The sequence below is a fragment of the Acomys minous genome (genome assembly GCF_964271855.1).
Source record: "Acomys minous genome assembly, chromosome: 2".
Taxonomy (NCBI): Eukaryota; Metazoa; Chordata; class Mammalia; order Rodentia; family Muridae; genus Acomys; species Acomys minous.
Genome location: NC_140484.1, coordinates 52,437,345 through 52,452,934, shown reverse-complemented (window position 1 = coordinate 52,452,934; position 15,590 = coordinate 52,437,345). Strand labels below are relative to the sequence as shown.

The 15,590-nt window shown below is 51.8% G+C and overlaps 1 protein-coding gene across 3 annotated transcripts in view; it reads left to right on the top strand.

The window, feature by feature from the left end:
* SPTBN2 (spectrin beta, non-erythrocytic 2) overlaps positions 1–15,590 on the top strand; it is a 43,684-nt gene that overhangs the window by 17,008 nt on the left and 11,086 nt on the right. For all 3 annotated transcript variants that reach the window (XM_084773090.1, XM_084773091.1, XM_084773089.1), the window contains 12 exons: positions 653–765; positions 897–1,084; positions 3,607–3,724; positions 4,459–4,617; positions 4,801–5,103; positions 6,192–6,345; positions 6,562–7,432; positions 9,996–10,133; positions 10,746–11,502; positions 12,441–12,643; positions 12,905–12,995; positions 13,172–13,318. In XM_084773090.1, the coding sequence (XP_084629216.1) occupies positions 653–765; positions 897–1,084; positions 3,607–3,724; positions 4,459–4,617; positions 4,801–5,103; positions 6,192–6,345; positions 6,562–7,432; positions 9,996–10,133; positions 10,746–11,502; positions 12,441–12,643; positions 12,905–12,995; positions 13,172–13,318 (3,242 nt within the window). The remainder of the gene's footprint in view (positions 1–652; positions 766–896; positions 1,085–3,606; positions 3,725–4,458; positions 4,618–4,800; positions 5,104–6,191; positions 6,346–6,561; positions 7,433–9,995; positions 10,134–10,745; positions 11,503–12,440; positions 12,644–12,904; positions 12,996–13,171; positions 13,319–15,590) is intronic.

Below are 15,590 nucleotides of genomic sequence, written 5' to 3'. Positions count from 1 at the left end.
CAAGAGTCCCCAGAATTCCAAACATAAACTATCTGCGGCTGGCAAAACCACGCCCCTGCTAGTGCACGAGGCGAATCATAGTCACCTGCTGTGAAGTAGCCTCTTATCTCACACCTGGGATTAAAACAGAAAAGTGTTCACATAGCATAGCTGGAGTTGAAAAAGAAATCGAAACTCTCACTACAGCTGTTCTGCAGAGCTCAGGAGCACAGCGAGAAGGGTCCTGTGACTTGACCGAGATGACTTCAGCAGCTCCAGCTTGCCTGGTGTTTTCTGAAGGCTGGGGGTGGGGGGGCTTCCAGTCTCATAGTGTGGCCTTTGAGAGGAGTAATGTGTGGCCTGAGTCTCATAGCCCAGGGACTCTGAGACATCTTCAGCTGTGGTGTGCAGAGGGAGTGCTGGGTCCGAAAGGATACTTAACCTCCTTGGCTATACCTGGGAGGCTGAACTTTGGGAACCAGATTGGAAACAACAGCAGTGACCACACCCCAAGATGGTGCTAAGAGCTGGCTACTGTCCCAGTTGTACTGCACCCAGGGTCAAGAGGCTTAGCTTGCAGTTTCTGTGCCACCGTCGCACAGGCTTTAGGCCTACTTCTGTGAGGGAGGCAGGCTTGTGATGTCTGCCTCACCTGGGTGATCCTTTTCCTCAGATGTCAATGTGGACCAGCCTGATGAGAAGTCAATCATCACCTACGTGGCCACCTACTACCACTACTTCTCTAAGATGAAGGCCCTGGCTGTGGAAGGCAAAAGGATTGGCAAGGTACCCTCCCCGTGAGACAGTGGGCGCTAGGACCAGAGGAGGCCCGGTGTAGCTCCTCCTCCCCTAAGACAGGGAGCAGGGTAAGACACCCGCCCGCCTGCCCGCCCACCCCACCGTCTCCCGCCCCACAGGTCCTGGACCATGCCATGGAGGCGGAACACCTGGTGGAGAAGTACGAGTCCCTGGCCTCTGAGCTGCTGCAGTGGATCGAGCAAACGATCGTGACCCTCAATGACCGGCAACTGGCCAACTCCCTGAGCGGAGTCCAGAACCAGCTGCAGTCTTTCAACTCCTACCGAACTGTAGAGAAGCCACCCAAGTAGGTGTCCCCTGGACCCCACCCTGCCAGAGCATGCCTGCACAGAGCTGTGCTCACTTGAGGGAAAGCCTAAATGAGGGCGGCCTGTCGGGAGGGACCTTTGGCAGTGCAGAAATGGCAGCCAAGGCTCGATTCCCTCAGCTCAAAGTCCCGGAAGCATCCAAACAGCACAGTTGTTCCAAAACACATTTTCTAATGACTAGCCGTTTTTAAAAAGCAGGCCATGGACGAATGGTTGCCACGGCATGTTAAGTCAGTGAAATCCATCAGATAAAAATTACTGGTTGCAAGCCAGCTGTGGTGGCTTGTACCTACAAATCTCAGCATTTGGAAGTCTGAAGCAGGAAGATTGCTATGGGTTCCGAGGCCAGGCATAGTGAGTCGCATCAGAATAAGATCCTGCCTGGGGAAAAAAAAATACTGGTTGGGGCCATGCAACACTGTAGTCTCAGTCTAGAGGTAGACAGGACTGGGCCTGACAGGCCAGTCAGCAGCTAGCAGTGCGGTGTAGCCAATAACAAGAGCATCACAAAGGCAATTAACTATTAGGAGTGCTGTTAGCAGTGTTATACATGTGCTGGGGAGTGTGTGTGTGTGTGTGTGTGTGTGTGTGTGTGTGTGTGTGTGTGAGAGAGAGAGAGAGAGAGAGAGAGACAGACAGACAGACAGACAGACAGACAGGTAGTGGGCGGGGAAGAGGTCGTCAAGCTACTCATCCAGAACCTATTCTGTTCTTTATGGCCCAGGGAATGGCTTGAGGGGCCCTATGCCTGGAAAATCCTCTTCTGGGCATTCAACAAAGATGAAATCTTAAGGACTCTCCCCAACATGACCTTTGTAAAATAGTAATAAGTCATGAAGCAACCAACTGAAAATACCCCCACCCCAATGAGTTGTTTCATTTTTGTGTGTTTTTTGTTTTGTTTTGTTTTGTTTTTCGTTTTTTGTTTTTTTGAGACAAGGTTTCTGTGTGCAGCCTTGGCTGTCCTGGACTCACTTTGTAGACCAGGCTGGCCTCCAACTCACAGCGATCCGCCTGCCTCTGCCTCCCAAGTGCTGGGATTAAAGGCGTGCGCCACCACTGCCCGGCTTGAGTTCTTGACCTTAAAAGATTGCCATAGTTGGGGCTGGAGAAATGGCTCAGAGGTTAAGAGCACTGGTTACTTTTCCAGAGGTCCTGAGTTCAATTCCCAGCAACCACATGGTGGCTCATAACCATCTATAATGAGATCTGGTTCCCTCTTTGGGTAGACAGGCACACATGAAGGCAGAACATTATATGCATAATAAATAATCTTTAAAAAAAATATTGCCATAGTTGAAGAAATGGGCTACAAGAGTTCTTCATGCGCCACAGCAAACAAAGTGCTGTGCTAAGTACCCAAAGCTAAAGTGCCTGAGTTCGAATCCCGGCTATGCCACCCAGCAGTCATGAGAGAACTAGTGAGGCATGTTTGTGTTCAGTTTTCTCCTCTGGAAAGCAAGGATAAAAGAATGTAGATTATGGTGAGAGGTCACCGTGTGCAGAGTGCCGAGAAGTGAGTGGGGAGAGCCAAGGCCTTAGTCACAGCTATGAGTTGTTGGTCACTGAGCCCTGGTCCCAGTAGCACCTGTTGTGGGAGGCAGAAGCCAGCACTTCCTCCATGGATAACAACAGTCACCATTTCTGTAGAGCTTTGGGTCACTTTAAAATGATGTTCCTGCTGAGGCTGGAGGTGCAGGCTTATAATCCAGGCTATCCAGGAAGCTGAGAGAAGGTTGTTATCACATGCTTAAGTTCAAAGCCAGCCTGTGTAACATACTGAGACCCATCATAAAACAGAAAGTTTTCTTAAAGAGGTGAAGATGTAGCTCAGTGGTCAAGCATCTGCTTAACATCCATGAGGCCCTGGGTACCACCTCTAGTGCTATAGTAAGTAAGTAAGTACAATAGCAATAAAAATAAATAATGTTTTGAGCCAAGCATAGTGATGCTTACCTTGTTACCCAAGGCAGGAAGATTATGAGTTCAAGGCTTGCCTGAGCTACATAGGAAGACTACCCGCACACCAAAAAAGAAAGAAAAACAAAGTGAGGATGGAACACAACTTATTGTTTGTTTTTTGTTTTCCGAGACAGGGTTTCTCTGTGTAGCCTTGGCTGTCCTGGACCAGGCTGGCCTCGAACTCACAGAGATTCACCTACCTCTACCTCCTGAGTGCTGGGATTACAGGCATTTATGCCACTGCGCCCAGCTGATAGCACACACCTTTAATCCCAGCTCTCAGGAGACAAGAGGCAGGCAGATCTGTGAGCTCAAAGCCAGTCTGGTCTACAGAGTGAGTTCCAAGAAAAAAACAAAAAAAGAAAACCAAAGTGTTTTCTTTTGGCTTTCTTGCTAGTTTTTTTGTTTGTTTTTGTTTTGTTTTGTTTTTGCTTTCACAAGAAAAAGGAAAAGCAGCATTGGTGTTCTGTGACATGGAGTTGAGGCTCTGGGTGCTGCACGGTCTTTGCCTCTGATCTCATCTTGGCTTCTGCTTTAGGTTCACAGAAAAAGGGAACTTGGAGGTGTTGCTCTTCACCATCCAGAGCAAGCTTCGGGCCAACAACCAGAAGGTCTACACGCCACGTGAAGGCCGGCTCATCTCGGACATCAACAAGGTCCGTGGCCTCCACACAGATGGCCATCCTTGGTCGTCCCTCTGGTCCTCCCTGGCATATGCACTTTTCATGCCTCTGGTGACCAAGGGCCTTCTTGACCTCGACCAAGCCCTGCTACCCACCGCCGTAACCCCAGCCATGACTCGGTATCCTCTCATGATTGTGGTTTCTTTGCTCCCTCATTCCTAGCACTTGGGAGGCAGAGGTAGGCAGATCTCTGTGAGCTCGAGGACAGCCTGGTCCAGGACAGCCAAGGCTACACAGAGAAACCCTGTCTCGAAAACCAAAAATCACAGACATCTGTCTGTCTCTGCATCCCAGAGTGCTGGGATGACAGGAGTGCACCATGGTGCCTGCCTGCTGTTTTAATGCTTTTAAAAACAGAATTATAAGCTTAATGCAAGTAAACAAGGCTACACTTAGAAACCCTGTCTGGGGGGGGGGGGATGACTAATGCAAGTAAACTGAGGTTCACTTGCAGAGTCCCACCACTGTAGACAACTCAGACGTTTTCCATAGATGACTTCATCTCTTGTCCAGAAGCAAACAGTTACTATGTGGCTTCACATCGTGCCTGGCATCGCTCTGTTTATCCCCATACTTCCAGACACAGGTGCCTCACTCGTCCCGTCCCGTGGATCCGCTAGACCCAGCTTCTGTGGCCCTCACCTGGGCCTCAGCATCCTGACCTCTCCCCTGCTCCCACCGTACTTAATCCAGTCTCTGCCTCACAGGCCTGGGAGCGGCTGGAGAAAGCCGAACACGAGCGAGAGCTGGCCCTGCGCACAGAGCTGATCCGCCAGGAGAAGCTGGAGCAACTGGCTGCTCGCTTCGACCGCAAGGCTGCCATGCGGGAGACCTGGCTCAGTGAGAACCAGCGCCTCGTGTCCCAGGTAGGACTCGTGTGAAACTCAGGGTCTGGCGCGGGGTGGGGGGGGTCCCAAGGCTTGTCCAGGAGAAAAGACAGTGAGGCAGCGTAAGGTGACACAAAGGGGATAGAGAGCCACTGCCTAAAGTTGGCATCTGGCAGCCAGCATGCTCTGGTTCCCAATTTTCCCCTCCTCTGTCTGTCACAGGACAACTTTGGTCTGGAGCTGGCGGCAGTGGAGGCTGCAGTGCGGAAACATGAGGCCATCGAGACAGACATTGTGGCCTACAGTGGCCGGGTGCAGGCGGTGGATGCTGTGGCCGCGGAACTGGCTGCTGAGCGCTACCATGACATTAAGCGCATTGCGGCAAGACAGAACAACGTGGCCCGCCTCTGGGACTTCTTACAGCAGATGGTGGCTGCCCGCCGTGAACGGCTCCTTCTCAACTTGGAGCTGCAGAAAGTGTTCCAGGACCTGCTCTACCTCATGGACTGGATGGCGGAGATGAAGGTAGTAGCCGATTGTGGCATGACTCAGCTGGGCGGGAGTCCTGGGGTGTGGCTGGCCACCTCACTCACCCACTCAGCCCATCTCTTCATAGCGTGTACCAGCCCCTCCCGAGTTCTGATGAGCAAAGCTGGCCGACTGTCGGTGTGGGGCTTCCAGCCTAGGGGGAAAGAGTCTATAAACCAGAGACAGGTGGTTCTGAGGCCTGGGGGTACTGGAGCAGGTAATTGGGCAGGGCCTCTCTGAGAGAAAAGCCTGTTTGAACTGAGGCGAGGAGCCAGCCCAGAGAACTCTGGCAAGAGCAGGTTCTGGTCAGAAGGAACAGGGAGCTGAGGCTCTGGGCTGTGCTTGTGGGTACATGGAGACGGCCAAGGCAGACCAGTAGCTGGAAATGGGGGGATTGGTGACTCCTTAGAGCCCCACTGGCTTGCTCAAGGAATTGCTATTTTACTCAGGCAGAGTATTTAAAGTGTTTAAAGGGTTTCAAAGAAGCTGGGCGGTGGTGGTACACGCCTTTAATCCCAGCACTCGGGAGGCAGAGACAGGTGGATCGCTGTGAGTTCAAGGCCAGCCTGGTCTACAAAAGTGAGTCTAGGACAGCCAAGGCTACACAGAGAAACCCTGTCTCAAAAAACCAGGAAAAAAAAAAGGGCTTCAAAGGAAGGAAGAAGTGTGATTCTACCTCATATTTTCAGAAGGTCCCTCTGGAAGGTGCAGGGGAGGAAGGTCCCCCTGGAAGGTGCAGAAGGTCTGTGGGCAGTCAGGGTGGGAGCAGAGAAATGGGCTGCCGTTGTCTAGGTGAGAGGTGTGCTATCTCCGATTCTGGAGCTGAGATGAGTCACCCTAAAAATTCCAGAGCAGGATTTAAAAAACAAAAAAACAAAACAAAACCTGATCCATGGGGAGGGCAACTGAGGATAAAGAACCAAATGTGAGAACAGAACTAGGGTGTTGACGTGTGTGTGTGTGTGTGTGTGTGTGTGTGGTGCGTGCACGTGCAGGTGTGTGAAGACACTGCAGTGGGGTTGGCACGCTGACAGGGTGCGAGGCAGTCCTCGGATGGGCGCTGGCACGGCGTGTGTGTCTGGCAGGGCCGGCTGCAGTCGCAGGATCTCGGGAAGCACCTGGCCGGGGTAGAAGACCTGCTGCAGCTCCACGAGCTGGTGGAAGCCGACATCGCAGTGCAGGCCGAGAGGGTGCGAGCCGTCAGCGCCTCTGCCCTGCGCTTCTGTGACCCAGGGAAAGGTGAAAACTGGGGCGAGGGAGGCTGGCAATGGACGGACTGGGAAACGGGGAGCAGGCTTGTCATTTGGGAAAACTCGGGGGCAGGATCAACAATGAGTAGGTAAAATGGTGGCAAGAAGGGAGGCCTTGCCAGGGTGAGCTGGGGTGACGCATGACACGGGTGGCCAGGGAGCAACTTAAAGCCCTGGACCTCTGGCTTGTTTTTTCTTTTTTCAGAGTATAAACCGTGTGACCCACAGCTGGTGTCAGAGAGGGTAGCCACTCTGGAGCAGAGCTATGAGGCCCTGTGTGAATTGGCAGCAACGCGAAGGGCCCGTCTGGAAGAATCACGTCGTCTGTGGCGGTTCCTCTGGGAAGTTGGGGAGGCTGAGGCCTGGGTTCGGGAGCAGCAGCACCTCCTGGCCTCTGCCGACACAGGCCGAGACCTGACCGGCGTCCTCCGCCTGCTCAACAAGCACACAGCACTACGTGGTGAGATGAGCGGCCGTCTAGGGCCCCTGAAGCTCACCCTGGAACAAGGCCAGCAGTTGGTTGCTGAGGGCCACCCTGGAGCCAGCCAAGCGTCAACCCGCGCAGCAGAGCTCCAGGCCCAGTGGGAGCGCCTGGAAGCCCTGGCCGAGGAGCGAGCACAGAAGCTAGCGCAGGCTGCCAGCCTCTACCAGTTCCAGGCAGATGCAAATGACATGGAGGCCTGGTTGGTGGATGCACTGCGCCTGGTGTCTAGCCCTGAGATGGGGCATGATGAGTTCTCCACGCAGGCCCTGGCCAGGCAGCACCGGGCTCTCGAGGAGGAGATCAGAGCCCACCGGCCCACGCTGGATGCCCTGAGGGAGCAGGCCGCAGCCCTGCCACCTGCACTGAGCCATACACCTGAGGTACAGGGCAGGGTGCCCACTCTGGAGCAGCACTATGAGGAGCTGCAGGCCCAGGCGGGTGAGCGCGCGCGAGCCCTGGAGGCAGCCCTGGCACTCTACACCATGCTCAGCGAGGCTGGGGCCTGTGGGCTCTGGGTCGAGGAGAAGGAGCAGTGGCTCAACGGGCTGGCCCTACCTGAGCGGCTGGAGGACCTGGAGGTGGTCCAGCAGAGGTAAGGCCCACCATTTTCTTTGAGGTGCATCACCTGTGAGCTGGGGGGCCTGGTACAAGGATGCAAGTACCACTATACACTGCCTACTACATACAATCTCTCTCACCTTAACTGCATCCTTCTGACTCATAACTGTCCTGTCATCTCTCTATAGAGTTCTGCTGTTTCTCTTTTAGTTTTAGTGTATATATATATATATTTTTTTTTTTAAGATGTATTTGTGTGTGTGTGTGTGTGTGTGTGTGTGTGTGTGTGTGTGTGTGTGTTTTCCCTGTATATGTGTCTGTACACTATCTGTGCCTGATGCCTGCAGAGAAGTCAGAAGAGGCCATTAGATCCTCTGAAACTGGAGTTACAGATGGCTACATGAGCCACTATATCGGTGCTGGGAACCAAACCTATGTCCTCTGGAAGAGCAGCCAGTGCTCTTAACCAGTGAGCATCTATCTCTCTTGCTCTTTTTTTTTTTTTAATTTCTTTATTATTATGTATAAAGTACTCTGCCTATACATACACCTGCAAGCCAGAAAAGGACATCAGGTCACATTATAGATGGTTGTGAGCCACCATATGGTTGCTGGGAATTGAACTCAGGACCTCTGGAGGAGCAGTCAGTGCTCTTAACCTCTGAGCCATCTCTCCAGCCCCCATCTCTCTTGCTCTTTAGAATACTGAGACAAAGTCTTAATCTATAGCCTAGGCTTGGTGAAGTGCAGCAGTTCTCCTCTTAGCTTCCTGAGTGCTGTGATTACACCATACCCTACGATTTAAAGTTTTAATGGAAATGCTACATATACTCAAAAGTAGAGAACATGTCACAACAAACCCATGTGTCCATCCCCCAGACTCCATTATTGTCAATATGTTGCTTGTTTTGATTTGCGTCCCTTTTAAAAAGCAAGCTTCAGATATGATTCCTCAAGGTGGCCCCTTTAAGAAAGATGAGGAAGCATCCTAATGTATACTAATAATACTTTTTAGTTATGTGTGGACTTAAAATAGCCACATATTTGGACGCTGGATGTGGAGCATGCCTATAATGCCAGCATCCAAGGGGCCTTGGCAGCCTCTCTAAGTCAGAGGCCATTCTGAGCTGTGTAGCAAGTTCCAGGGCAGCCTGGGCTACATAGTAAGGCCCTGACTTAAAAGAATATATACCTGGGCTGGAGGGATGGCTTACACACACACACACACACACGCACGCACGCACGCACACACACATGCAAGCATACACACAAGTGCTGTATCCAAAGAACAGTAAACCTTACAGTCATTTAGAAAGGGCAGCTTTTTTCTTTTTTCTTTGAGAAAGGTTTTCACTGTGTAGCCCTGGCTGCCCTGAAACTTGCAGTATAAGCCAGCTGCCCTTGAGCTCACAGAAACTTACCTTCCCAGGGCTGGGATTGTGGCTAAGAGCACTGCCTGCTCTTCAAAGGTCCTGGGTTCAATTCTCAGCACCCACATGGCAGCTCACAACTGTCTGTAATGCCAAGATCTGACACCCTCACACCAATGCACATAAGTTAAAATTAAATAAAATATATATTTAAAAAAAGCATGTGCTACCATGTCCAGCAAAAAGAACATTTTTATTGAACTTCAGTACCATTGTCACATAAAACAAAATTAGTAACTCCTAGATATCACCTACTGTCAATCTATAATCAACTTTCCTGGTAGTTTTGCGTTTGGTTTTTTTTTTTGTTGTTGTTGTTGCTGCTGTTGTTTATTTGTTTATTTTTCTTAGTTTTTAAGATATCCTGTTAAGAGTGTGGGCTTGACAAACTATAACCCTTGGGCTAAATCCAGCCTGCTGCCTGAGTTAGCTTTTTTGTTTTGTAAATAGTTTTATTGGAGCAGAGCCATGCCCCCTCACTTATGGATGCCGTGGCTGTGTTCATCCCACCTAGCAAAGTTGAGGACTTGTGGCACAGCATGTGACTCACAGAGTCAAAATATTTACTCACCTGGCCCTTTACAGAAATGTCAGGTGGCCAGGTGTGGTGGCGCACGCCTTTAATCCCAGCACTTGGGAGGTGGCGCAGGTGGATCACTGTGAGTTCGAGGCCAGCCTGGTCTACAAAGCAAGTCCAGGACAGCCAAGGCTACACAGACAAACCCTGTCTCGAAAAACCAAAACCAAAACAAAACAAAACAGAAATTTCAGGCGTCCCCTCCCAAAGAAGTTGTATTTCACGTCTCTATGCTTAGACATTTGTTCTTGGTTGTCTTTTTGCTCACTGTAGCAGGGAGGGGTGTGGGAGGTGCTTAGGAGGTAAGAGCACTGAAGGTAAGAGGGACACTGAAGGCCCCTGCCACAGTTGCTTTTGACTTGGTGTACAGGCATCCCAGGCTTCGGGCCTGCACTGTGTGTTTGAGCAACCCTACAGTGGGTAGTTTTCCTCCTCACTTTGAGATGGTGGGAGGCTCTGACCCACGGGTACTGTGGACCTTGTAGGCTAAGAGGCCCAGCGGTGCTGGGGCAGAAGCCTCATGCTTAAGGGCATGTGAGGGAAGCCCTGCTGCCTCACATCATTCAGGGCCAACTCTCCTCTTGCCTCAGATTTGAGACCTTGGAGCCTGAGATGAATGCCCTGGCTGCACGGGTCACTGCTGTCAGTGACATTGCTGAGCAGTTGCTGAAGGCCAATCCACCAGGCAAGGACCGCATCATCAGCACCCAGGAGCAGCTCAACCACAGGTGGGCTTGAGGTGGGAGGCAGCCCCAGGGACTGATTTAAAGAAAAAAGAAAGAAAGAGAGAAAGAAAGAAAGAAAGAAAGAAAGCGAGCATTTATTCACGAGGCAGTGCAGATGGGAGTTAGAGGAAAAATGTGGCAGAGCCCGAGAGCCTTGTGGAAGGGTGGCTGAAAATGAGGGGGAAACCTTGACTGGAATACATTGAGAGAAGAGAAGTTATAAAAGGAATAAGAGAAGAGGTCAGAGCCGGGCGTGGTGGCGCACACCTTTAATCCCAGCACACGGGAGGCAGAGGCAGGCGGATCGCTGTGGGTTCGAGGCCAGCCTGGTCTACAAAGTGAGTCCAGGACAGCCAAGGCTGCACAGAGAAACCCTGTCTCAAGAGAGAGGGGGGGTGTGGGGGCGGGGAGGGCGAGAGAAGAGGTCAGGGCAGCCCGCAGAGGCGGGGAACTGTCAGGACAAGGAAGTGGAGAGCAGGGCTGAGTAGCCCCTTATGAAAGTAGAAGTAGGAGGTGTGTGTGAAGAAGAGCAGCGGGAAGTGAGAGGCGCCCAGGTACCTGGCCAGGGCGAGGAAGCGGAGCCCTTCCTCACGTAAGCCTTTCCCCTGCTCACAGGTGGCAACAGTTTCGGTCCCTGGCAGATGGCAAAAAGGCGGCTCTGACATCAGCCCTGAGCATCCAGAATTACCACCTGGAGTGTACAGAGACCCAGGCCTGGATGAGAGAGAAGACCAAGGTCATCGAGTCCACCCAGGGCCTAGGCAACGATCTAGCTGGTGTGCTGGCCTTGCAGCGGAAGCTGGCTGGCACTGAGAGAGATCTGGAAGCCATCTCCGCCCGGGTGGATGAGCTGACCAAAGAGGCAAATGCCTTGGCTGCTGGGCACCCAGCCCAAGCCCCTGCCATCAACACCCGGCTCGGAGAGGTGCAAGCTGGCTGGGAGGATCTTCGGACCACCATGAGGCGCAGAGAAGAGTCCCTGGGTGAGGCTCGACGGCTGCAGGATTTCCTGCGCAGCTTGGATGACTTCCAGGCCTGGCTAGGCCGCACACAGACCGCTGTAGCCTCTGAAGAAGGGCCTGCCACCCTCCCTGAGGCAGAAGCCCTCTTAGCCCAGCATGCAGCCCTGCGGGGAGAGGTGGAGAGAGCCCAGAGCGAGTACAGCCGCCTCAGGACCTTGGGCGAGGAGGTGACCAGAGACCAGGCTGATCCCCAGTGCCTCTTCCTCAGGCAGAGGCTGGAAGCCCTTGGAACCGGCTGGGAGGAGCTGGGTCGCATGTGGGAGAGCCGGCAAGGCCGCTTGGCCCAGGCCCATGGCTTCCAGGGTTTTTTGAGAGATGCTCGCCAGGCTGAAGGCGTGCTCAGCAGCCAGGTAAGAGCCCAGGGAACGTAGTCCCGCTAGGAAGAAGAGGAAAATAGGCATGAAGGGAAGGACAACAGAAAGTGGCAGGAGGGGTAGGTAGTACTAGCAGTGGGTGGAATAGTTGAGCAAGCAAGATAGGCAGGAAGAACATATCAGAAATATGTTCGAAACCAGGCAGGCGTGATGGTACACGCCTGTAATCCCAGCACACAGGGAGACAGACATAGGTGGCTCGCTATGAGTTCCAGGCCAGCCTGGTCTACAGAGCGAGTCCAGGACAACCAAGGCCACAACAGAGAAACCCTGTCTCAAAAACCATACAAAGAACAAACAAACAAAAAACCCCACAAAAACAAAAAAGAAATATGTTCTAATAACACACTTATATGTTATTACAGTGGTTCTCAACTTTCCTAATGTTTCAACCCTTTAAAACAGTTCCTCATGTTGTGGTGACCTTCAATCATAAAACTATTTTATTGCTACGGTATAACTGTAATTTTGCTACTGTTATGAATTGTAACGTGGCTATCCAATATGCAAGATATCTGATATGTGTGATTCACAAAAGGGCTGTGACCCACAGGTTGACAACAGCTGTGTTATTAGAATATAATAATTCTAACAAAATTTAAATGTCAACATAACCAGACTGACTTTAGAAGAAGTGAAAAGCCTGACTAGTCTTGTAACTGTTAAATGAGTCAATGGTTACAAATAAGGCGGAACAGGATTTGGACTGGTAACAGTCCTCCAACCCAGTTGCCTTGCATTGAAAGACCCCCCACACACACACACACATTAGTGGCCCCGGTCCCATCTTCAGAGCCATCTGGACCACCTTGTTCGTCACCAGGCTGGTCCCTGTGCGTCTCTGGGCAGGTCCTCTCAGAGGGGAGGACCACCATGCTATGAGAAGTGAGCATGCTGCACTCTCTTCCACACAGGAATATGTTTTGTCTCACACGGAGATGCCGGGGACACTCCAGGCAGCAGATGTGGCCATTAAAAAGCTGGAAGACTTCATGAGCACCATGGATGCCAATGGAGAGCGCATCCGTGGACTCCTGGAGGCTGGACGACAGCTGGTGTCCAAGGGCAATATCCATGCTGAGAAGATCCAAGAGAAGGCGGACTCTGTTGAGAAGAGGTGTGCTGAGGGTGGTGGACCACGGATGCACCTTAGAGGAAGTGGCAGGGAGCTGGAGGCCCGTGACAAAACAGAGGACAGTCAGAGTGGCCGTAGTGGTTGGGCCAGGATCCACAAAGGTCTCGGCGCACCGAGGCAGACTGGGGCCTACTAGGACGGCAGGCCTGGAGATCAGACCCCTGGGGCACATTACTCACATAGGGGGATTGGGCCTTCTAGGTGAGTTGAGGGTCATGGTTGCACCCTGGGCTGTCATTGCAGACACAGGAAGAATCAGGAGGCAGCGCAGCAGCTTTTGGGCCGCCTTCGGGACAACCGAGAGCAGCAGCACTTCTTGCAAGACTGTCAGGAGGTGAGGCCCTCAGTTCCCCGGTGTCCCCGTGGCGCTTCCTAACCAGTCGTCCCTTTCATACGTACACGCCCCTCGCGGCTTTTTCTGGAGTCTCCTGCATCTCCTAGCCCATCTGCCCCGCCGCTTCTTCCCTCTAAAAGATCTCCTCCCTCATTCTTGCTTCATGCTTGTGCCAGCTGAAACTCTGGATTGATGAGAAGATGCTGACAGCTCAGGATGTGTCCTATGATGAGGCCCGCAACCTGCACACCAAGTGGCAAAAGCACCAAGCATTCATGGCTGAGCTGGCAGCCAACAAGGACTGGCTGGACAAAGTGGACAAGGTAACTTGGTATGGCCAGAGCCGCAAGATGAGGGAGCCTTTGGGGCTGCTTCCTGGGGATGAAGTTCTGTTAGACAGAACTTTGAAGAAAATACAATAGGCCGGGCGTGGTGGCGCATGCGTTTAATCCCAGCACTTGGGAGGCAGAGGCAGGCAGATCGCTGTGAGTTTGAGGCCAGCCTGGTCTACAGAGTGAGTCCAGGACAGCCAAGGCTACACAGGGAAACCCTGTCTCGAAAAACCAAAACAAAACAAATCAAAACAAAACTGACAGACTAGAGAGCCAAGTGTGGCTTGGGATTGATACCATAGCTGTTTCTGGATTTGCAGTACCACTGCCCTCTTCACGTGGGGTCTGCAGATGTTTGTAAATGGCTGACAGGAAATACTTAAGGCTTTGTAGACCAAACAGCTTGTGTCGCAGGTCCTTGTCTCTGTTGTCACAGCACAAAGGCCTAGAGACTAGTGAGCATGGCTGTCCTCCAGTAAAACTTTCTCTATACAAAGAGGCAGGAGGGCCAGATTTTGTTCATTTGCCATGGTTTGACAACCTTTGTTGTCATTCCCAGGACTCTTGTCAGTTTCTCACACAGCTCTGTCTCAGTTGCTGGGGACAAGTGAATATTCTTACCAAATATCCCGAGAGACGGTGATCAGCGAGCTAGCATGTTGCTAATGGTGCATGGCGTATCAAAGGACGTTTCCCCTCCCTCAAGAGCATAAGAACTGGGGAGAGAGCAGTTTGCAATGTGTGCATTTGCTCAGCAGATACATACTTAGTAGTACCACATGCAGATCACTGAGAAGAAAGGAGGTGATGCTACTACTGGCTTAGACTTCCAGGAAAAACACTGTAGCCACGATGTGAAATACAGAGAGCTAAATCACACCCAGAACAGAAGGCTAGTCTGGTGGCCCAGGCCTATGGTAACTAGCTACTTGGGAAGCTGAGGTGGGAAGATCCCAAGTTCAAGGCCATCCTGGGCAACTAAGTGAGACTCTGTTTCAAAATGAAAAGGAAAAAAAGGAGCTGTAGCTTTGCCCCTTTGTTCAATGCCCAGGATTACAGAAACAAGTGAAAAGATCCAGAGTAGAATACACTGGGCACCAAACGGTAGAGTCCATAAAGCCTGGACACCAAGCAGAGTAGAGATGAAGAAATGCATCCAGGGCCGTCCATGGAAGCTAAGGAGAATGTGACAAGCAGAAACATTAGGTTCTAGGCTGAGAGTGATGATAAGTAGAAAGCCAGAAGTGTAAGGGGAAACGGGGAGCAAGAGGAAGTCAGCCTGTCGGGAGCACGGAAGGCACGATAAGGCTCCGTGGAGGCAAAGGTCAAAAGAGTGTCCTGGGCAAGGCCAGGAAAAGCCTGGACCACTCAGCACGGAATACGCTAAAGGCTTTGAAGCCATAGAAGCCAAGCTAGCCTCTGCTCCTCTTTATCCAGCAGCCATCGAAAGGGCCTGGAAACATCTGAGTTCATGGTCTCAGAAGCAGACTCTGAAGCCAGAATTTTGGAGCAGCCCAGTCTCAGGAGAGGTGACCCCACCAAACACCAGGAGAGGAGTGGGAAGATGAGACAGAAGAGAGAATAGTCCGGACCAGATACGCTGGGATAAAGATGTAGCTCAGTAGTAGAAGATGTGCGTGGCATGTGTGAGGCCCAGGCTCTCTCCCCACTGCCACAAATGGAGGGACAGGGAGAATAATATCACAGCGCCAGGCTTGCCAGCAGGCTGATGGGGCTCGGAGCTGCTGGGACGCCCTGAGAGGCTACACAGAACCTGAGTGGTGTTACCCCATCTAAGCATGGAGTTAGTGAGTGTCCCTCCCTCCCTCGCTGTTCTGCCATTGGCTGAGGGCACTTCTGTCTCACCTCTCAAGCTTCTGTACTTCCCATAGGAACAGGTCTGCAAGCTGAGAGGCTAAAACTGGGGAGACCACCTGAGATTGGCTTGCTGTAGTGAGGAGATGTGAGTTTAGCATGAAGTGACAGCAGATAATTGAAGTCCGCGTACAACGTAATACTAGAAGCCATGAGCAGTAGGGAACCCAAAATAAGGAAAGATCGCAAGTAGGTTATATGTTTTAAGATTTTTTTTGTTTGCTTGTTTTGTTTTTCGGGACATGGTTTCTCTGTGTAGCCCTGGCTGTCCCGGACTCCCTTTGTAGACCAGGCTGGCCTCGAACTCAAATCAATCCACCTGCCTCTGCCTCCTGAGTGCTGGGATTAAAGGCATGCACCACCATGCCTGGCATTTTAAGATTTTTAA